Source organism: Entelurus aequoreus, linkage group LG04, assembly GCF_033978785.1.
Source record: "Entelurus aequoreus isolate RoL-2023_Sb linkage group LG04, RoL_Eaeq_v1.1, whole genome shotgun sequence".
NCBI lineage: Eukaryota > Metazoa > Chordata > Actinopteri > Syngnathiformes > Syngnathidae > Entelurus > Entelurus aequoreus.
This window is the reverse complement of record NC_084734.1, coordinates 36,153,902-36,172,179: the sequence shown is the minus strand read 5'-3', so window position 1 is coordinate 36,172,179 and position 18,278 is coordinate 36,153,902. Positions and strand designations below refer to the sequence as shown.

The following is an 18,278-nucleotide window of genomic DNA, read 5'->3' as shown; positions in this document are numbered from 1 at the left end:
CCCTCTGAAGTAATGCGTGTGGTAAGGGACACAAAGAATTGCGCTGGCGACATCCAGTGGACACATTTGGAAAGAGCAGCTTCTTTCAGTCAAGATTTTCAGCTAATTTTTATACTTAGAAAATTCATCTTTTGGGCCGAAGGAAACCTGTTGGCGGGTGTTACGTTCCACTAGATTGGTGGTTTGTTTGTTTTGTGTTTCTTCTTCTTTTGTTTGTACAGGTCACACTCAATCACTGCCTCTGCTGCCGATCAACTGGTTCCTGTTCCCAGCTGCTCCTCATTTCACCTGTTGATCAGCAGTGTTGGGACTAACGCGTTACAAAGTAAGTAAGTTTCGGCGGTAACTAGTAATCTAACGCGTTATTTTTTAATATTCAGTAACTCAGTTACCGTTACTACATGATGCGTTACTGCGTTATTTTACGTTATTTTTTATGTAGTATCGGCTAGAAACAGATGCGCTGCGGTGTCTTTCTTCTAAATCTTCCCCTGTCACACGCCGGAGAGAAGAAAAGAGGCGTGTGTCTGGGTGTGGGGAGGGGAGGCACACACGTGATCCGCGGTTTGATATATAAAACAAAACAAAAAGGTTGTTCGCATGCACGTTCAGTCCACACACAGCGTGGTCATGGCGAGCGGAGTAACGGAGGAGCTTGAACGCCCCGCGCCATTTAATCGGTGTGTTTATAGGAGCAGACTCCGTTGTGCAAGACGAGGGTTTTAAACACATGCTGAACGTGCTTGAGCCACGTTAAGACATCCCGTCGCGCACCCACTTCAGCGCTAAGATTGTGCCAGATCTTTATGAGCATGAGAAGAAAAAAGTTGTGGATGAATTATCCCGAGCATCACCAGTTGCGCTCACGACAGACTGGTGGACGTCCAGGGAAACTATGTGACGATAAGCGCTCACTTCATCACAGCAGACTGGCAGATGAGCAGACACGCCCCCTCTACGAGAGTTACCTTGCACAGGTATATATACACTACACACGTAGGATTTGTTTGTGAATAGAGCAGTGACGTGCAGTCAGGGGAGGCAGGTGAGGCGGGGCCTCACGTGCCATCATGGAAAGAAAAAAAATGTAAAAAGAAAACAAATTCATTAAATTGTTATATGTATCCAGTGATTATACTATAAAGTTATTTTCCATTTAACTTCACCAGTTTTAGATTATTTTTATTCAAAATCGCTGAATTTTCACATCTGCCGTTCAAATACTGAGAACAGACTTGCGGTGAGTCACCAGCCAGTTGAGGCACGTCACTGAGTTGTGCCTCACCATGGATTGCGCATGACTTGGCTAACTGCTGGCCTGCTGTGCAGTGAGACCGTATTGCTATATGAATTATATTGTACATTTCCATAGTTTAGTTAGCTGAGGTATAGAATGTACAGTGTATTTTGTCAACAACTGTATGTGTGTAACGTATTTCTTGTGCTGAGCAATCATAAAACTGCTGCGAAGACGCTCTGTGTGAGGCTCGCAGTAAGCCCGCCTCCTGGTGGATAATGCACCCCCGCCGTAGAATGCACCCCCTGACGGGAGTGTTATATCAACTAAAGCCCACACTTAAAGTTTCCACGTGCAAGATTGAATCTATTTAAAAAAGTTATTTAATAAGAAGCCAAAAAGTGCAAAAACAATAATGTTCGTGTTGGAGGAGTTGTGAATGACTGCTGGGCCACAACATTAGGTACACCTGCAGACTGCAGCACGGATTTCATATTTCAGTCATTCACAACTCCTCCAACACGAACATTATTGTTTTTGCACTTTTTGGCTTCTTAGTAAATAACTTTTTAAATAGATTTAATCTTGCACATGGAAAGTTTAAGTGTGGGCTTTAGTTGGCTTTAGTTAGAAATATGAAATCCGTGCTGCACTCTGCAGGTGTACCTAATGTTGTGGCCCAGCAGCGGCGCATGGACTTCATTTATAAGTAAAGGTAAGACCATAATAAGGTTTTTTTTAATTAAATGTGCTTTTTTGTGTGCTACAGTTTGTATGTGTAAAGTTAAAGTACCAATGATTGTCACACACACACTAAGTGTAATGAAATTTGTCCTTTGCATTTGACCCATCCCTTTGCTAATCCCCTGGGAGGTGAGGGGGGCAGTGGGCAGCAGCGGCGCCGCGCCCGGGAATAATTTTTGGTGATTTAACCCCCAATTCCAACCCTTGATGCTGAGTGCCAAGCAGGGAAGAATGCTGGTATGAGCTTTTAAACATAACCTGTTAACTGCTGCCAATCAAATGGTGAATAAGATACTCTTTAGGGTTCATATGTTTGTAAATCTGACTGTGATGAAGTCAGTGCCTCACCAGCCATGAACCTCACCGCACGTCACTGGTATAGAGACACCAGGCTTAGTGGTGGCTGTCACCCTTGTATGTTTTGGCTAGAGTAGGTAGGTAGGTTTTTGGTTTATGCTAATTAAATAGCTTTAGTTAGTCATCTTACCTTTCTTTCTTAGAGGTGTATTTTAGTATGTTTTGTTTATTTATTTGACAGCACCTGTATTCCCAAGCTAGGCTGGTGTTGTGTCTTGTTGTAACCCCCCCCCCCCCCCCGGTTACTTTGCAATAACACTAGTTTTTGTTTTCAATTCTTGGCTTCGGTGTCTTTAATTTACAACTCATTTGGTTTATACACTCTTATGTTGCGTTCCCCTACTATCCCTAGACTCTGAGCCATCAGGGAACGTAACAACGGGCCTGATTTGGACCGAGGGTCGTACCTTTGACACCACTGGCTTAGAGAAAAGTGACCTGGTCAGATTTCATTTTACTGTTCAATTGACAATCAATTGTAGTGGGAAGGACAATCACCCCTGAGAGCAAAAAGAGATGCATCCATCACACTTAAACTAGCAATTAACAAACACCTCGTACCGTATCCTATACCGTTGGTGTAGGATCAGGGTAGTACTCTCTGCCCATCCCCAGCTTCATTCTTAATGGTCCATTCGCTGACAGCAGTCTGTCACTGATTTAAACGCTCACATGAAAAACCTGCTTTTAAAGGGTATCTATAACCCATTTATCGCCGCTCCATTTACACCGGCCGCTTTTTTTGTTGCCATTGTGGTTGAAAGCGAAAAGAAAACGATAGCGAGAGAACGAGAGTCTGCTGGGAGGCCGGCGCTGTGTTGAGATTAGAGGCAGATCCTCTTAAAGGCACGGTGCAGACAGGATACTCTGTCTTGTTTTCTCCTACCGAGAACATCCCCTGCGAGACTGCCAATTGAGCTGACTTGCCAGCGAGCTAACGCAGATCCGCTTTGTCCGGACGCGCACCAATGCGGCGAGGACACACAAACAAGGAGGAGACGCGAGAACAGACCCACACACCGGCACCTCGTCCCTGGTGAGCTAGTTGTGGTGTGAGGATGATAGGAGAGGGCGTTTGGTCGTCCTGTCTCACACAAGTAGCCATTAAGCATAACAACTGTGGAGAATTTGCAGAAAAAAGGCCCTCAGTGTGTGTACGGCGGCGGCCGATTCCGTACTAACGGCGTTTACCGTCAAACTTCTGCCAGTAGATGCATCAAAAAAGACGAAGCTCATGAATAAACATGCGGGGCGACATATGGCCGAGGCGATGCGACGCACTCAATCTTCAAGCTTGTTGTTTTGCCGTCTTCTCCACGAGCCCACTCGCACATATGGTCACTCGCACAAACACAACCACCAGTAAATCAAGACACAAACTCCGCCGTTGACCGTCCCACTAGCCTCGTTTCACTAACTCTCCAGAGGCCGGAAGCATCTGAGGCGTGCACGCCCACCTGAGGCGGCCAAGATTGGAACACTAAGCTTGTTTTCGGGAGATGAAATACATAATGGATGCAAACATTTTTTAAATAGTGCCACATATCAGAGGAGACGTGGGCTACACCACAATGGACAAATACAGGGATCTCAGACTTGCTGACCCATATTTTGTGGCCCTCTACTTAACGTCTTAGTTTAGTGTAATTGCAGCACCCACACCCTGGGTGGCTGATTGTAAATAGAACCGATAAATGCTTTAAAATGTAATATCAGAAATGATCGGTATCGGTTTCAAGAAGTAAAATTAATGACTTTTTAAAATGCCGCTGTACGGAGCGGTACATATCCGGTTAAACACAGACGTAGGCCTAGTATACTCTGGACTGAAGCTGTGTGCCTTCATTGTTTTTGTAGCTGTTGTTTTGAGGCATGTTTAAAAAAAATAAAAAAAATAATGCACTTTGTGAAAGTCAAAGTATAGTATTTCCCATAGCTGTAATGAGTATCAGGATTATCTCAGGGAGAGCATGTCCCAAATTCCAAGCTGTACTGAGGCATGTTAAAAAAAAAAATGCACATTGTGACTTCAATGATAAATATGGCAGAGCCATGTTGGCACTTTTTTCCATAACTGGAGTTGAAGTTGTTCTCTTATTTTGGAAAACCTTGTTTTTGATTGATTGATTGAAACTTGTATTAGTAGATTGCACAGTTCAGTACATATTCCGTACAATTGACCACTAAATGGTAACACCCAAATAAGTTTTTCAACTTGTTTAAGTCGAGGTCCACGTTAATCAATTCATGGTAAAGTTACATTGTTTAATGCATCCAGCGGGGCATCACAACAAAATTAGGCATAATAATGTGTTAATTCCACGACTGTATATATCGGTATCGGTTGATATCGGAATCAGTAATTAAGAGTTGGACAATATCGGAATATCGGATATCGGCAAAAAAGCAATTATCGGACATCTCTAATTGTAAATATATTGTTACAGCACAACAAACACACGTTAGGCCAGGGGTGTCAAACTCATTTTAGATCGGGGGCCACATGAACAAAAATCTACTCCCAGGTGGACCGGACTGGTAAAATCATGGCACGATAACTTAAAAATAAAGACAACTTCAGATTGTTTTCTTTGTTTAAAAATAGAACAAGCACATTCTGAAAATGTACAAATCATAATGTTTTTTTATTTTTTTTTTACACTTACATGTTGCGGTTAATAGTATTCTATCTTTATTTGTCGTTATTTATACTTTCTGAATCAATTATGTGATAATGTTCATCAGTCAACTCATTGGTGTTAATTTTCAATCTATCAAGATAAAAAAAATAATATCTAAATCAAATTACAGGATGTTATTTATGTAGTTTGCTAATTGTCCTCGACTGGTGCACTAACATGTGGTTTATTGAATTGTTTTTACATATGTAGCATAATCTACAAAGATACAAAGAATTGCTATTGCGACATCTAGTGGACACATTTAGAACAGCAGTTTCTTTTATTCAAAAATTTCGGCTCATTTTTATACTTAGCAAACTCATCCCGCGGGCCGGATAAAACCAGTTCGTACGTTGGACACCCCTGGTTTGCACATTCAAAAAATACGTCCCTGGATACAAGAGAGCGTTAATGGCGAAAACCAAAGGATTTAAATCAGAACCAAGAGTAGTTTTTGCTTATGTTTAGTTATTTTGCATTATTGATTTTATTTTGCTCGAATATTGTATGTAATAAAAGGGAGTAAGGAACTATTTTAAATATTTTATTTATTTAAATGTATAATTTAATGATCTTGAAATATTAGTATTAGCATTTGTGTGATCAATGCTGCCCCTGTAACCACTTAGTAACGCACATCTGGGCAAATTAAGGCCCGGGGGCTACATGCGGCCCGTTAAGCTTTTCATTCTGGGCCGCCGGACATTCCCAAATAATTTTTTTAGATCTTTAAGACGGAAATTGTAGCTGCCATTATGATGTGCAGTGATGTTTCCAAATGACCGTAAGTCTTGAACTATACAAAATATTTCAATGGTTGGGATCTGTGCTTTTGCGTGATATACCAGTTACTATGGTAATCTAATTAGTTACTATGGTAACATAATTAGTTATTATGGTAATCTAATTAGTTACTATGGTAATCTAAGTCACAGCAGCTCAGACGAGGCACCAAGCAGTGTGGGTGGGGAGCGTTTCCACAGAGTGTTTCCAGAGCGGCCAGCCTGAAATGCGGGTGTCAGGGACAGACACGGAAGGAGATTTTCACAACAAAGTTCTAAAGCTTACTGATATATCAGATGTATCAGATTGTAGGTGTTGTTGTTTTTTTAACCTTCACGTTCATATTTCGCTGTTTGTTGCGTTTCGCTTGATTGAAAAATATGCCGTACGTTTGACACCCCTGCATTAGGCAATACAAGGAGCAACCTACTTTAAGCAAGTAAATGGTAAAAAGTCAAATGGATTATACTTGTATAGCACTTGTCTACCTTCACGGTCCAAGTGCTTGCCATTCCACACAAGCAGCATGTTTTTGACCATGTCCTCGAGAAATCAAGTTTCAAGATTTACCGTTTTTGTATTAATTTTTCCATTTATAATGCCAAACTATAGCTCAGGGTCAGACGATAACTGCTGATAGAAGTAGTAAACAAAATTGGTCACGTAGGTAAGAAGTGATTCTAAAGTGAATACTTTGTGCATCCCAGCCCCACCCACACTCTGCATCCAGCGGCCCCGAGGGAAATCAAATTTGAGACCCCTAGCCCAGTAAAAACATTAAAAGGGAAATGCACTTTTGTTTTGAATTTTGCCTATCGTTCACAATCATTATGAAAGACATGAAGAATAATTATTTTTAAATGCATTCAAACTCGAAAATAAACTTAAATAAAAGTCTGCATACAATTAAGTTAATGGGAGGTTTTATATTTCGCCCATTAAGCCCTCTAAATAACCATCCAAAATGCGCCAACAATACTCCATTTACATTTTGTGACCTGAATTTTAATCAAGTATTAGTGATATTGTTATTATAAGAACTAACGCAGACAAACTATTTTAAGCGGGACATTGTAACTAACAACAAGCTAACTAACTTGTTGCTGATGTATTGACATCATCAGCTGGTGAGCTACTTTCTCGCCTCGGAGCCTGTGAAAGTTTATTCTAGACCATAAATAATGCCTCATAGTAGAAGGATGAGGACACAATCTGACAAGTTGGTCAATTATGGCATCCAAATTAGACCCAGAAATGGCGAGAATAACTCAAAAAGACACATGGTTCCAGCTCCCTTTTCTTCGCGAGGATTATGAGTCATTCTTCATATCATCAGGAATCAGTGACGTGCGGTGAGGTTCATGGCTGGTGAGGCACTGACTTCATCACAGTCAGATTTACAAACATATAAACCCTAAAGAGTATCTTATTCACCATTTCATTGGCAGCAGTTAACGGGTTATGTTTAAAAGCTCATACCAGCATTCTTCCCTGCTTGGCATTAAGCATCAAGGGTTGGAATTGGGGGTTAAATCACCAAAAATTATTCCTGGGCGCAGCGCCGCTGCTGCCCACTGCTCCCCTCACCTCCCAAGGGGTGATCAAGGAGATGGGTCAAATGCAGAGGACAAATTTTATTACATCTAGTGTGTGTGTGACAATCATTGGTACTTTAACTTAACTTTACACATACAAACTGTAGCACACAAAAAAGCACATTTAATAAAAAAAACGTTATTATGGTCTTACCTTTACTTATAAATGAAGTCCATGCGCCGCTGTTGTGCTGGATAATGCACCCCCACCGTAGAATGCACCCCCTGACGGGAGTGTTATATCAACTAAAGCCCACACTTAAACTTTCCACGTGCAAGATTGAATCTATTTAAAAAAGTTATTTAATAAGAAGCCAAAAAGTGCAAAAACAATAATGTTCGTGTTGGAGGAGTTGTGAATGAATGAAATATGAAATCCGGGCTGCAGTCTGCAGGTGTACCTAATGTTGTGGCCCAGCAGTATTTCACAACTCCTCCAACACGAACATTATTGTTTTTGCACTTTTTGGCTTCTTATTAAATAACTTTTTTAAATAGATTAAATCTTGCACGTGGAAAGTTTAAGTGTGGGCTTTAGTCGATATAACACTCCCGTCAGGGGGTGCATTCTACGGCGGGGGTGCATTCTCTACCACCAGGAGGCGGGATTACTGCGAGCGTCTTCGCAGCCGTTTTATGATTGCTCAGCACAAGAAATACGTTACACACATACAGTTGTTGACAAAATACACTGTACATTATATACCTCAGCTAACTAAACTATGGAAATGTATAATATAGTTCATATAGCAATACGGTCTCACTGCACAGCAGGCCAGCAGTTAGCCGAGTCCGCAATCCATGGTGAGGCTCAACTGAGTGACGTGCCTCAACTGGCTGCTGATCACAGCAAGTCTCTTCTCAGTATTTGAACGGCAAATGTGAAAATTCAGCGATTTTGAATAAAAATAATCTAAAACTGGTGAAGTTAAATGGAAAATAACTTTAAAGTATAATCACTGGATACATATAACAATTTAATTTTTTTTTTTTCTTTTCACATTTTTTTTCTTTCCATGGTTGCACGTAAGGCCCCGCCTCACCTGCCTCCCCTGACTGCACGTCACTGTCAGGAATATAACAAGATTCTATTAGTCGGCATCGTAATGACAGCAGACCTTGTACAGTAAGTGATGTTTGATTATGTTTGTTGGCTCTCATGAAGTCTGCAGTGAGAAATACTCAGTTATGTTGTCGAAGGAAAAAGCGAACGCCGTGATGCGTTTTTGAAATTAATGCACTGCTGTATGTTTAAAATGAGCAAGATACGTACATGTTAAATGCTATTATAAATGTGCCTGTTACTACATTACATATATACTTACAGCATGTATAGAGATCCTTAATGGAGGTGTTTGAATGTATTCCTAAGCGCTTTATAGGCAGAATAGAGCAACTCCCATAGGCTCCATTGGAAGTGGACTTTTGATCGCATTTATTTACTATTTAGAATGCAAAAAGAAAAAACGTGTTCTGTTCCTACATAAGGATTGTGAGTGATAGGCAAAATTCCCCAAAAAAGTGCAATTCCCCTTTAAGATGACGGACACCTGCAAAAAAGCCCCGCAATATGCATTCCAGGCCATTAGTTGGCGATGACACATACTATGCCATGTTAAATGCTCTGTTTAATGAAAAAGGAAAATGTAGCTGTCTTTGACAACACTGCCATTTAATAACATTTAATAACAGCTATATTGCACAACACAGTAGCAACAGATGCTATGTTGTAATGGTGCTAAGGCGCTCACTGCTCAACCAGCCAACATTTTAAGACACATGCAGAGGTAGACGCTTAAATCCTTAAGACACTTAATATGCAGTACCATTCAAAAATATGTTTGTTTTTTTGCTAATTAGAGATTGTTTCATAATTACTATTATTACTATTTAGCTTTTTTAGGCCAAACATTCAGCAACTAAGACTGGGTGGTTAATTGAATAGAGATGCTTAATTGGAGCAATTTTACTTTATATAATTTGATGAATATGTAAGTAAAGCAAGTCTACATTTTACAGGTGAAGCGTGATATCCTCCTGAGAACAAGCATCCTCTGCAGTAAACTTTTGTGTTTTACATAACAGCTATTTGGTTTTCCTGAAATGTGTCTTAAAAGAAATGAGGCAAAAACAAATGTCCATGGCGGAGGACGCCGGTTCTCAAGAGGTTTAGCGTTAATGCTACTTAGTATTGTGATGGTTGCGACATTTTTTTTTTCTTCTTTGCTGGCTTTTTAAGAATACTGCTTCACTACATTGCAGATTTTTTTGGCTGCAATTAAGTGTTTAATTAAGTTGTATCTATGTATTATATGAATTACAGTGCAATATGTGTCTTACTTTGTATTTCAATCAATCAATCAAAGTTTATTTATATTGCCCTAAATCACAAGTGTCTCAAAGGGCTGTTACATTGTGGCGATCTACAAAGATAGCAGGACTTCTGTTTCCGGGTTAATGGTGAACACAACTAAACAATACAAGCAGCTTCTTGGTGCTACTGTATTTTCCCCGCTATAATCTCAAGTTGACCAACTTTTTGATGGACTTCATCTTCAACTCCTGTCAGAACAATAACGCAACTACACATTGGTGAGACTTTGATGCGAGCGATGTCAGAAGACAACAGCGGGACATTTGGCGTGGCACTTCAGGCCAACTGAGACTGTTATCAACTATGATTTTCTTCATGAACAGAGTTGCAAACTCGAGCTGTCAACTGTGCTTTCTAACAGCATACTGCAAATAATCATCAAGGACTTGTGACCCCTCGCCATTGTTGAGGGAGAAGGCTTTCGTGGAACGATTAATAAATAATGTTCATCAAATTAGAACCCTGCTTCATACACACTTACCACAATGCCACTTGACGAGCGACATACAGCAGAAAATGTTGCTGTTTGGGTGAAAAGCAGTTTGGTTTATCTCTAAAAAATTTACTGGCTGACGTTGAAAATAACACGGCGGATGTAGTGGCCACTCTAAGGAACTTGGAAGAGAGGTATGGAATAGCTTGTGCTGTCCCATACCCATCCACTTGAGGTGAGCAGCGCCCTAAAGAAGGATCTCCAGATAAGCAAAGCTTTCGGAGGCTGCTCGGAGCTTTGTGGAACATTTTTAAAAGAGTTTTGGCTCTCTTGAGTTTTACGGGATATTTTGCTTCGATGTCTGCTTGAAGAGCGTGTCTGTGGGTGGATTGGTGGAACTTTCACTTGAGTTCCCAAAACATTTTATTTTTACCTCTTTTCTGCTCCGTTGTCAACTATTTATTTTGTAAACATCTATTTTGGCGAATAATTATGACACTTATTGATGATGTTCTGGTCGGAAGAATGCGACCTGAGCGTAGGAGAGCTCACATTGAGGACGCACCGCATATATATCCCATTTATTTTCACATACGAAAGAGGCCTGAAAAATGTGTAATTGCACTGTTTACACCAGGGGTGTCAAACGTACGGCCCGCGGGATGAGTTTGCTATGTATAAAAATGAGCCGAAATTTTTTCATGAATAAAAACCGCTGTTCTAAATGTGTCCACTAGATGTCGCAATAGCAATTCTTTGAATCTTTGTAGATTATGCTACATATGTAAACAAAATAAAGCACATGGTGTTAGTGGACCGGTCAAGGAAAATGAGCAAACTACATAAATAAAATACTGTAATTTGATTTTGATATTCTTTTTTTATCTCGATAGATTGAAAATTAACACCAATGAATTGACTGATGAACATTTTCACATAATTTATTCAGAAAGTATAAATAACGACAAATACTATTCACTGCACAACATTATGATTTGTACATTTTTAGAATGTTTTCTTTGTTTAAAAATAGAACAAGCGCAAACTGAAGTTGTCTTTATTTTTAAGTTAACGTGCCGTGATTTTACCAGTTCGGCCCATTTGGGAGTAGATTTTTCTCCATGTGGCCCTCGATCTGAAATGAGTTTGACACCCCTGGTTTACACGGACATGAAAAAATCAAATATGGGCAAAAAAATCGGAATTGACCTGCAGTGTGAACAAGGTTCATGTGGGTTTATTTTCATGTATAAAGGGTTCTAATAATGTTTTTTTTTTAATATGAAAAGCCTATTTAGAATGTCATAAACCGTTTTTTTTTGTTTATAAAAATATTGGATTTATGAATAATTATCGCAGAAAATTATTTATCGCTCATGTCCGCTCCAATTGACCGCGATAAACGGGAGATGACTGTACTTCCCCTTTGAGACCACTTTTTGCACATCTGGGTTTTCAGGATCCAATGTTTTTTGCAGGTGTCTGTCATCTTAAATGGGAACTGCACTTTTTTTTGGGAATGTTGCCAATCACTCACAGTCCTTATGTAGGAAAATAAATGGTAAATGGGTTTATACTTGCTTTTCTACCTTCAAGGTACTCAAAGCGCTTTGACACTATTTCCACATTCACCCATTCACACACTGATGGCGGGAGCTGCCATGCAAGGCCCTAACCCCGACCCATCAGGAGCAAGGGTGAAGTGTCTTGCTCAAGGACACAACGGACATGACGAGGTTGGTAGTAGGTGGGGATTGAACCAGGAACCCTCAGGTTGCTGGCACGGCCACTCTCCCAACTCCGCCACGCCGTCCCCAACACGTATGTTTTTCTTGTTTATGCATTCTAAATAGAAAATAAATGCGATCAAAAGTCCGCTTCCAATTGAGCCTATGGGAGTCGCTCTATTCTGCCTATAGAGCGCTTAAGAAAACATTCAGGGTCCATTTTTAGCCATTTTCAGTTAAAAACGGAGGATGTCAATGCTACCAAAAGCATGACTTGGTGTTTTTGTACAAATGCTATAAAGATACCAGAGCCAAACCAAGCACAAACCCAGCATTTGAAGCAAGAATCTGAGTTGACAGCAAAACATGTCGAGTCCAAGATCCAAGACATATAAATAGCGAAAGACAAACACAATCATCAGAGGGACCTTGGGATTGACTCACCTACACACCGCAACCAACATTTGTGCGTGTAGAAAATTAGGACGGAAAAGGACAAGTATTTTGTCTCTCAGAGTTTTACGGGATATTTTGCGTTTCGATGTCTGCTTGAAGAGCGTGTCTGTGGGCGGATTGGTGGAACTTTCACCTGAGTTCCTAAAACATTTTATTTTTACCTTTTTTCTGCTTCGTTGTCAACTATTTATTCTGTGAGTGTCTATTTTGGCGAATAATTATGACATTTATTGATGATGCTCTGATCGGATGAATGCGATCTGAGCGTAGGAGAGCTCAAATTGAGGATGCATCGCATATATATCCCATTCATTTTCACATACGAAAGAGGCCTGAAAAATGTGGAATTGCACTGTTTACACCGACATTTTTTTTTTTTTTTAAATGGGCAAAAAAATCGGAATTGCCCTTATGGGTGTATTTTCATGTATAAAGGGGTCTAATAATGGTTTTTTTTTTATATAAAAAAACATATTTAGAATGTCATAAACAGTTTTCTCTGTTTATAAGAAAAATTTGATTTATTAATAATTATCGCAGAAAATTATTTATCGCTCATGTCTGCTCTAATTGACCGCAATAAACGGGGCACGACTGTACTTCCTCTTTGAGACCAGTTTTTGCACATTTGGGTTTTCAGGATCCAATGTTTTTTGGACATGTCTGTCATCGTAAGTGGGAACTGCACTTTTTTTTGGAATGTTGCCAATCACTCACACGTGAGTATGTTTTTCTTTTTTTATGCATTCTAAAGAGAAAAAAAATGCGATCAAAAGTCTGCTTCCAATGGAGCCTATGGGAGTCGCTCTATTCCGCCTATAAAGCGCTTAAGAAAACATTCAGGATCCATTTTTAGCCATTTTCAGTTAAAAATGGAGGATGTCACTGCTGGCAAAAGCATGACTTGGTGTTTTTGTACAAATGCTATAAAGATACCAGAGCCAAACCAAGCACAAACCCAGCATTTGAAACAAACATCTGAGTTGACAGCAAAACATGTCCAGTCCAAGACATGGAAATAGCAAAAGACAAACACAATCGTCAGAGGGACCTTGGGATTGACTCACCTACACATTCCGGCACACCACAACCCAAATTTTTGCGTGTAGAAGATTAGGACGGAAAAAGACAAGTATTTTGGCTCCCTGGAGTTTTACGGGATATTTTGCGTTTCGGTTTCTGCTTGAAGAGCGTGTCTGTGGGCGGATTGGTGGAACTTTCACTTGAGTTCCTAAAACATTTTATTTTTACCTCTTTTCTGGTTGTCAACCGTTGTCAACTATTTATTCTGTAAGCGCCTATTTTGGCGAATAATTAGGACACATATTGATGTTCTGGTCGGATAAATGCGATCTGAGCGTGGAAGTGTTCACATTGAGGATGCATCGCATATATATCCGATTTACTTTCACATACGAAAGAGGCCTGAAAAATTTGGAATTGCACTGTTTACACCGACATGAACAAATCAAAAATGGGCAAAAAAAATCGGAATTGACCTGCAGTGTGAACACGGCCCATATGGGTGTATTTTCATGTATAAAGGGTTCTAATAATGTTTTTTTATATGAAAAAAAACGTATTTAGAATGTCATAAACTGTTTTCTCTGTTTATAAAAAATATTGGATTTATTAATAATTATCGCAGAAAATGATGATTGGGGCGACATAGCTCGATTTGTAGAGTGGCCATGCCAGCAACTTGAGGGTTCCAGGTTCGATTCCCGCTGCCGTTGTGTCCTTGGACAAGACACTTTACCCACCTGCTCTCAGTGCCACCCACACTGGTTTAAATGTAACTTAGATATTGGGTTTCACTATGTATAGCGCTTTGAGTCACTAGAGAAAAGCGCTATATGAATATCATTCACTTCACACACTTCACTTCATTTATCGCTCATGTCCGCTCCAATTGACCGCATTTGAGACCAGTTTTTGCACATTTGGGTTTTCAGGATTCAATGGCTTTTGCAATTTTTTTTGGGAATGTTGCCAATCACTCACAATCCTTATAGGAAAAGAAGATTTTTCTTTTTTTATGCATTATAAAAAGAAAAAAACTGCAATCAAAAGTCCGCTTCCAAAATATTTCCAGTCCAAAATCCAAGACATGTAAATAGCGAAAGACAAACACAATCGTCAGAGGGACCTTGGGATTGACTCACCTACACATTCCGGCACACCACAACAGCAGACGCAAAAAGGCAGCCAAACGCTGTCCCACACTGAGAGCTCTTTGTCTGCCAGTTGGCTGCAGCCAAACCACTCCAGGCCCTACCGCCCGCATATGTAAACAAACGCTACCTTGAGCTTTATCTGTAGCAAAAATCGTAGTCAAAAACAGACAGGACCAGGGCATCCTCAATTAAGCTGAAGTGATTACCACATTGTGCAATAACATCACATTGTGCTCACAATGCAGACGACTAACAGAAACAAGCATGCATGTGTCTTCCTGTGCGCCACCTAAATTGTATATGGATTTTTCATGAAGCCTCTGTGGCTTTGATGCAGATGGCCATTTCCTGGCCTTTCAAATACGTGCAGATATATGAAGCCTACTGGGCCCCGGGCAGGTCAGGAGAGCATCAATAATTCACATATACCATATATAACCAGAGGGGTCACGTGTGTGCACCACCTATTCAGCCACCCAAATAACACCTGCTGCACCCAGCCGTTTTTCATATTTCAACTTCCATTTATTTGAGCCAGGAGCAAAAACAAGAAATCAATTTCATAACCACTCAAAACGTAAATACAAAAATAAAGGGACTCGATGTAGGAATACATTTTTTTTTTTTTTAACACAGCAGCATGGCTGTGGGATGTCAATACTGTCGTTTTATGGCAGATAGCTTCTTCTTTTGTGTTATTTAGGCAGCATCAGTCAAAACTCTTAAAGCTAACAGTAAAAAAATAGAACCTTCCTGCAGAGAATCTCCCAAATTCCACCCAGCAGAAATGAAGCCATGAGGAAATAAGAGTGGGGGTGTTGGGAAGGGGCGTTGTCTTGTTTACATGAATCCACCTTCTGTTTATGGGAGATTCCACCACGGCACAGGGTAAGTGGTCTTTGAACGCACCACGGAGGGTCCGGAGCATACACAACAGGTCGTTGTGCTTCAGGGAGGAGACGGCGTGATATTATCACTCCTTGCCCACGTTGACCAAGGAGAGCTCTTTGAGGATTCCACTGGCGTCCACTCGCCGCCTCTCCCGGATCATGTCCTCCAGGCTGCGAAAGACGAGCGTGTGCACGCCGCTGCCCGACAGGTGCACCTTGAGGAAGTACTGCTGCTCGGCCGAGTGCGCCTCCCCGCCGGCCTTGAACTCCCTCTTGCCGAAGCGGCACCAGGCGGCGAAACTTTCCGAGTTGGTCCAGCACGTCTCCTCGCTGCGCAGCCCGACGTGGCCCGCGGCGTTCTGCACCACCAGGTTGGCGGGGAGCGGCCGGTACCGGTAGCGGCTGTTGGCTATCCGGCCGTGGCGGCCGCCGCACATGTCGAGCAGGCCCTCCCTACGGATCTCGCCCTTGTGCAGGTGGATGACCCGGCCGTCGTGCTCGCACACGGCCCAGTGCGGGGGCTGCGCGGCGGCCAGCAGCTCCAGCACGTCGCCCGGCTTGCACATGGCCAGCAAAGTTGGCGCCGCGTACACGTCCAGGTCCTCGTTCCCGCGGAGTTTGGAGAAGATGCACTCCTGCGCGCAGAACGCCGAGTACTCCACTTCGCTCACCGTGAACGGTCCGCCGCCCTCCGCCTCCTCCTCCTCCTCCTCCGCCGGGCTGTGGTCCTTGCCGAAGCCGCAGTCGGACGGCGTGCGCTCGTCCACCGCCTCCTCCTCCTCGTCGGAGAAGAAGTAGGCGACGCCGACGCGAAGCTCGTCCTTCTCCAGCCCGGACGGATCCCCGGTGGGCAGCTCGCTGTAGTTGAGGTGGGTGATCCGGTCCAGTTGGTTTCCCATCAAGGACCCGGCAAGGCAGAGGCATGGACTGCGGTGTCTGCAAAGGAACGCACCATTTTACTAGTAAACAAAGAGCGCACTCTTTACGCACGAAGCACCCGGAAGTAGCCAAAAAAAGGAGAATACCTGTGCGCTCCCAGGGGCAGGTGCTTAAATATCCTTCTTGTCCATTGGTGCGTCCGGTGGCTCCCCTTTTTGTTTTGTCTTCACCCACTTGTCCGCCCGCACAAGTAATGCGGCTGTAGTGCAAGCCAACACTTCACCTCCTTCGCCACTGTCTGGGCCATATAAGGAAGCGCGCACGGCCACGCCCACTCCCGCCTTCACCCCGCCTTCTACTCATGGTTCTAGTGGACCGCGCTTTGCCGGCCCAGCCAATCAGAGGCCGTGTTGAAAACGCCTTTCAGGAAGACTAGCCAATCAGCAGCATGGAGGGTCCCAATGATGCAGGGGCAATAGGCTGCTGTTACCGTGGGGTTTGTTGTCACATTGCTCTGCTTACAATATGAGAGGTCCATATAGCATACATATCACTTATTACACTATATCCGGAAAAAGGAAATTACATTACATTGCAAGCTACAATTTGCATGCAAATATATTTCATGTGTATCAGGGGTGTCCAAAGTGTAGCCCAGGGGTTGAAAGAGCCACATTGGACCAAAAATACAAAAAACTAATCTGTCCGCAGCGCCAAAAAATGAAAAGCCGTATATAAGTCTTATAATGAAGGCAACACATGACGCAAGAGTCTATATTAACTATACTAGCCTACTATCAAAATAACTTTGTGTCGCAGGCTGAAGGAAATGTTCGTTGACAGAAATGTTGAAATTCAATATTTATTCTACACATTTTTACAACATTACAAACCATTAATAAATCAGAGGCTACTCAGAAGGTGAGATAACTCCTGGAAATGACTGGCTTTTAATGGCCAAATGTATAGAAGTGCGTGTCCAAGATAAAGGAAACGGCAGGCTGTCTTCTTCTAGTGGATTTATTACAATCTTTGGCAAGCTAGGTAATGTTTGCTGTGGTCTGGAACAACATGGCACACAAACAACTATCAGAAATGCAACCAATATTACACACAGATAATGTGTCATGAGACATGCAAATATAAATTACATACAAAGAGGATAAAACTAAAGGATATTAAATGAGCTCAAATATACCTACAAATGAGGCATAATTATGCAATATGTACATACAGCTAGCCTAAATAGCATGTTATCATTGATTAGCTTGCAGTCATGCACTGACCAAATATGGCTGATTTAGCACTCCAACATGTCAATAACATCAACAAAGCTCACCTTTGTGCATTCACACACAGCATAAAACGTTTGGTGGACAAAATGAGACAAAGCAGGAGTGGAAGATTTTACATGTAAACAAACTGTTGCGTCACAGTCCACATTATGGTGATTTCAAGAACCGCCGAAATTAGTAGAACAAAACAATGTTCACCAAATAGTCTCATCAGTGAAGCATACACACAGACATATTACACAGTGGGCTTTCTAACAATTGGGAAGTTTTGTGTCATGTTGCTCAAACAAAAAACATACTAAAACAAAAAAAAACTATTTTCCCCTCATCTTTTTTCCATTTTCGATCCTTTTTTGAAAATGCTGCTGGGAGCCACTAAGGTGAAACCAAAGAGCCGCATGTGACTCGAGAGCTGTGGGTTGCTGACCCCTGGTGTAGCCTGTGGCACATTTTCGGCTTGCTGTGCGTTTATTTGAAATGGTGGATGTTTTGTTCGGATAGCCAAGCACAGGGGCGTCCAAAGTGCAGCTCGAGGTTGTTGGCCCACAGTATATTGTCGAAACAAGAAAACAACAGTAAAAATGTAAAAGAAAAGAGCAAAAAGTCATAATGAAATGTGGATACTAATAACTGATGGGTAAATTACGCCT

The 18,278-nt window shown here is 41.7% G+C and overlaps 1 protein-coding gene across 1 annotated transcript; it reads right to left on the bottom strand.

Moving 5' to 3' along the window:
* Window positions 1–15,073: 15,073 nt before the first annotated feature.
* lratd1 (LRAT domain containing 1) lies at window positions 15,074–16,652 on the bottom strand. The gene is made up of 2 exons (XM_062043532.1): window positions 16,480–16,652; window positions 15,074–16,390 (listed from the first exon to the last, which is right to left on the bottom strand). Exon 2 carries the CDS (start codon window positions 16,351–16,353, stop codon window positions 15,538–15,540), a length of 816 nt encoding a protein of 271 aa, XP_061899516.1. The 5' UTR covers window positions 16,354–16,390; window positions 16,480–16,652; the 3' UTR covers window positions 15,074–15,537.
* Between the last annotated feature and the right edge of the window lie 1,626 nt (window positions 16,653–18,278).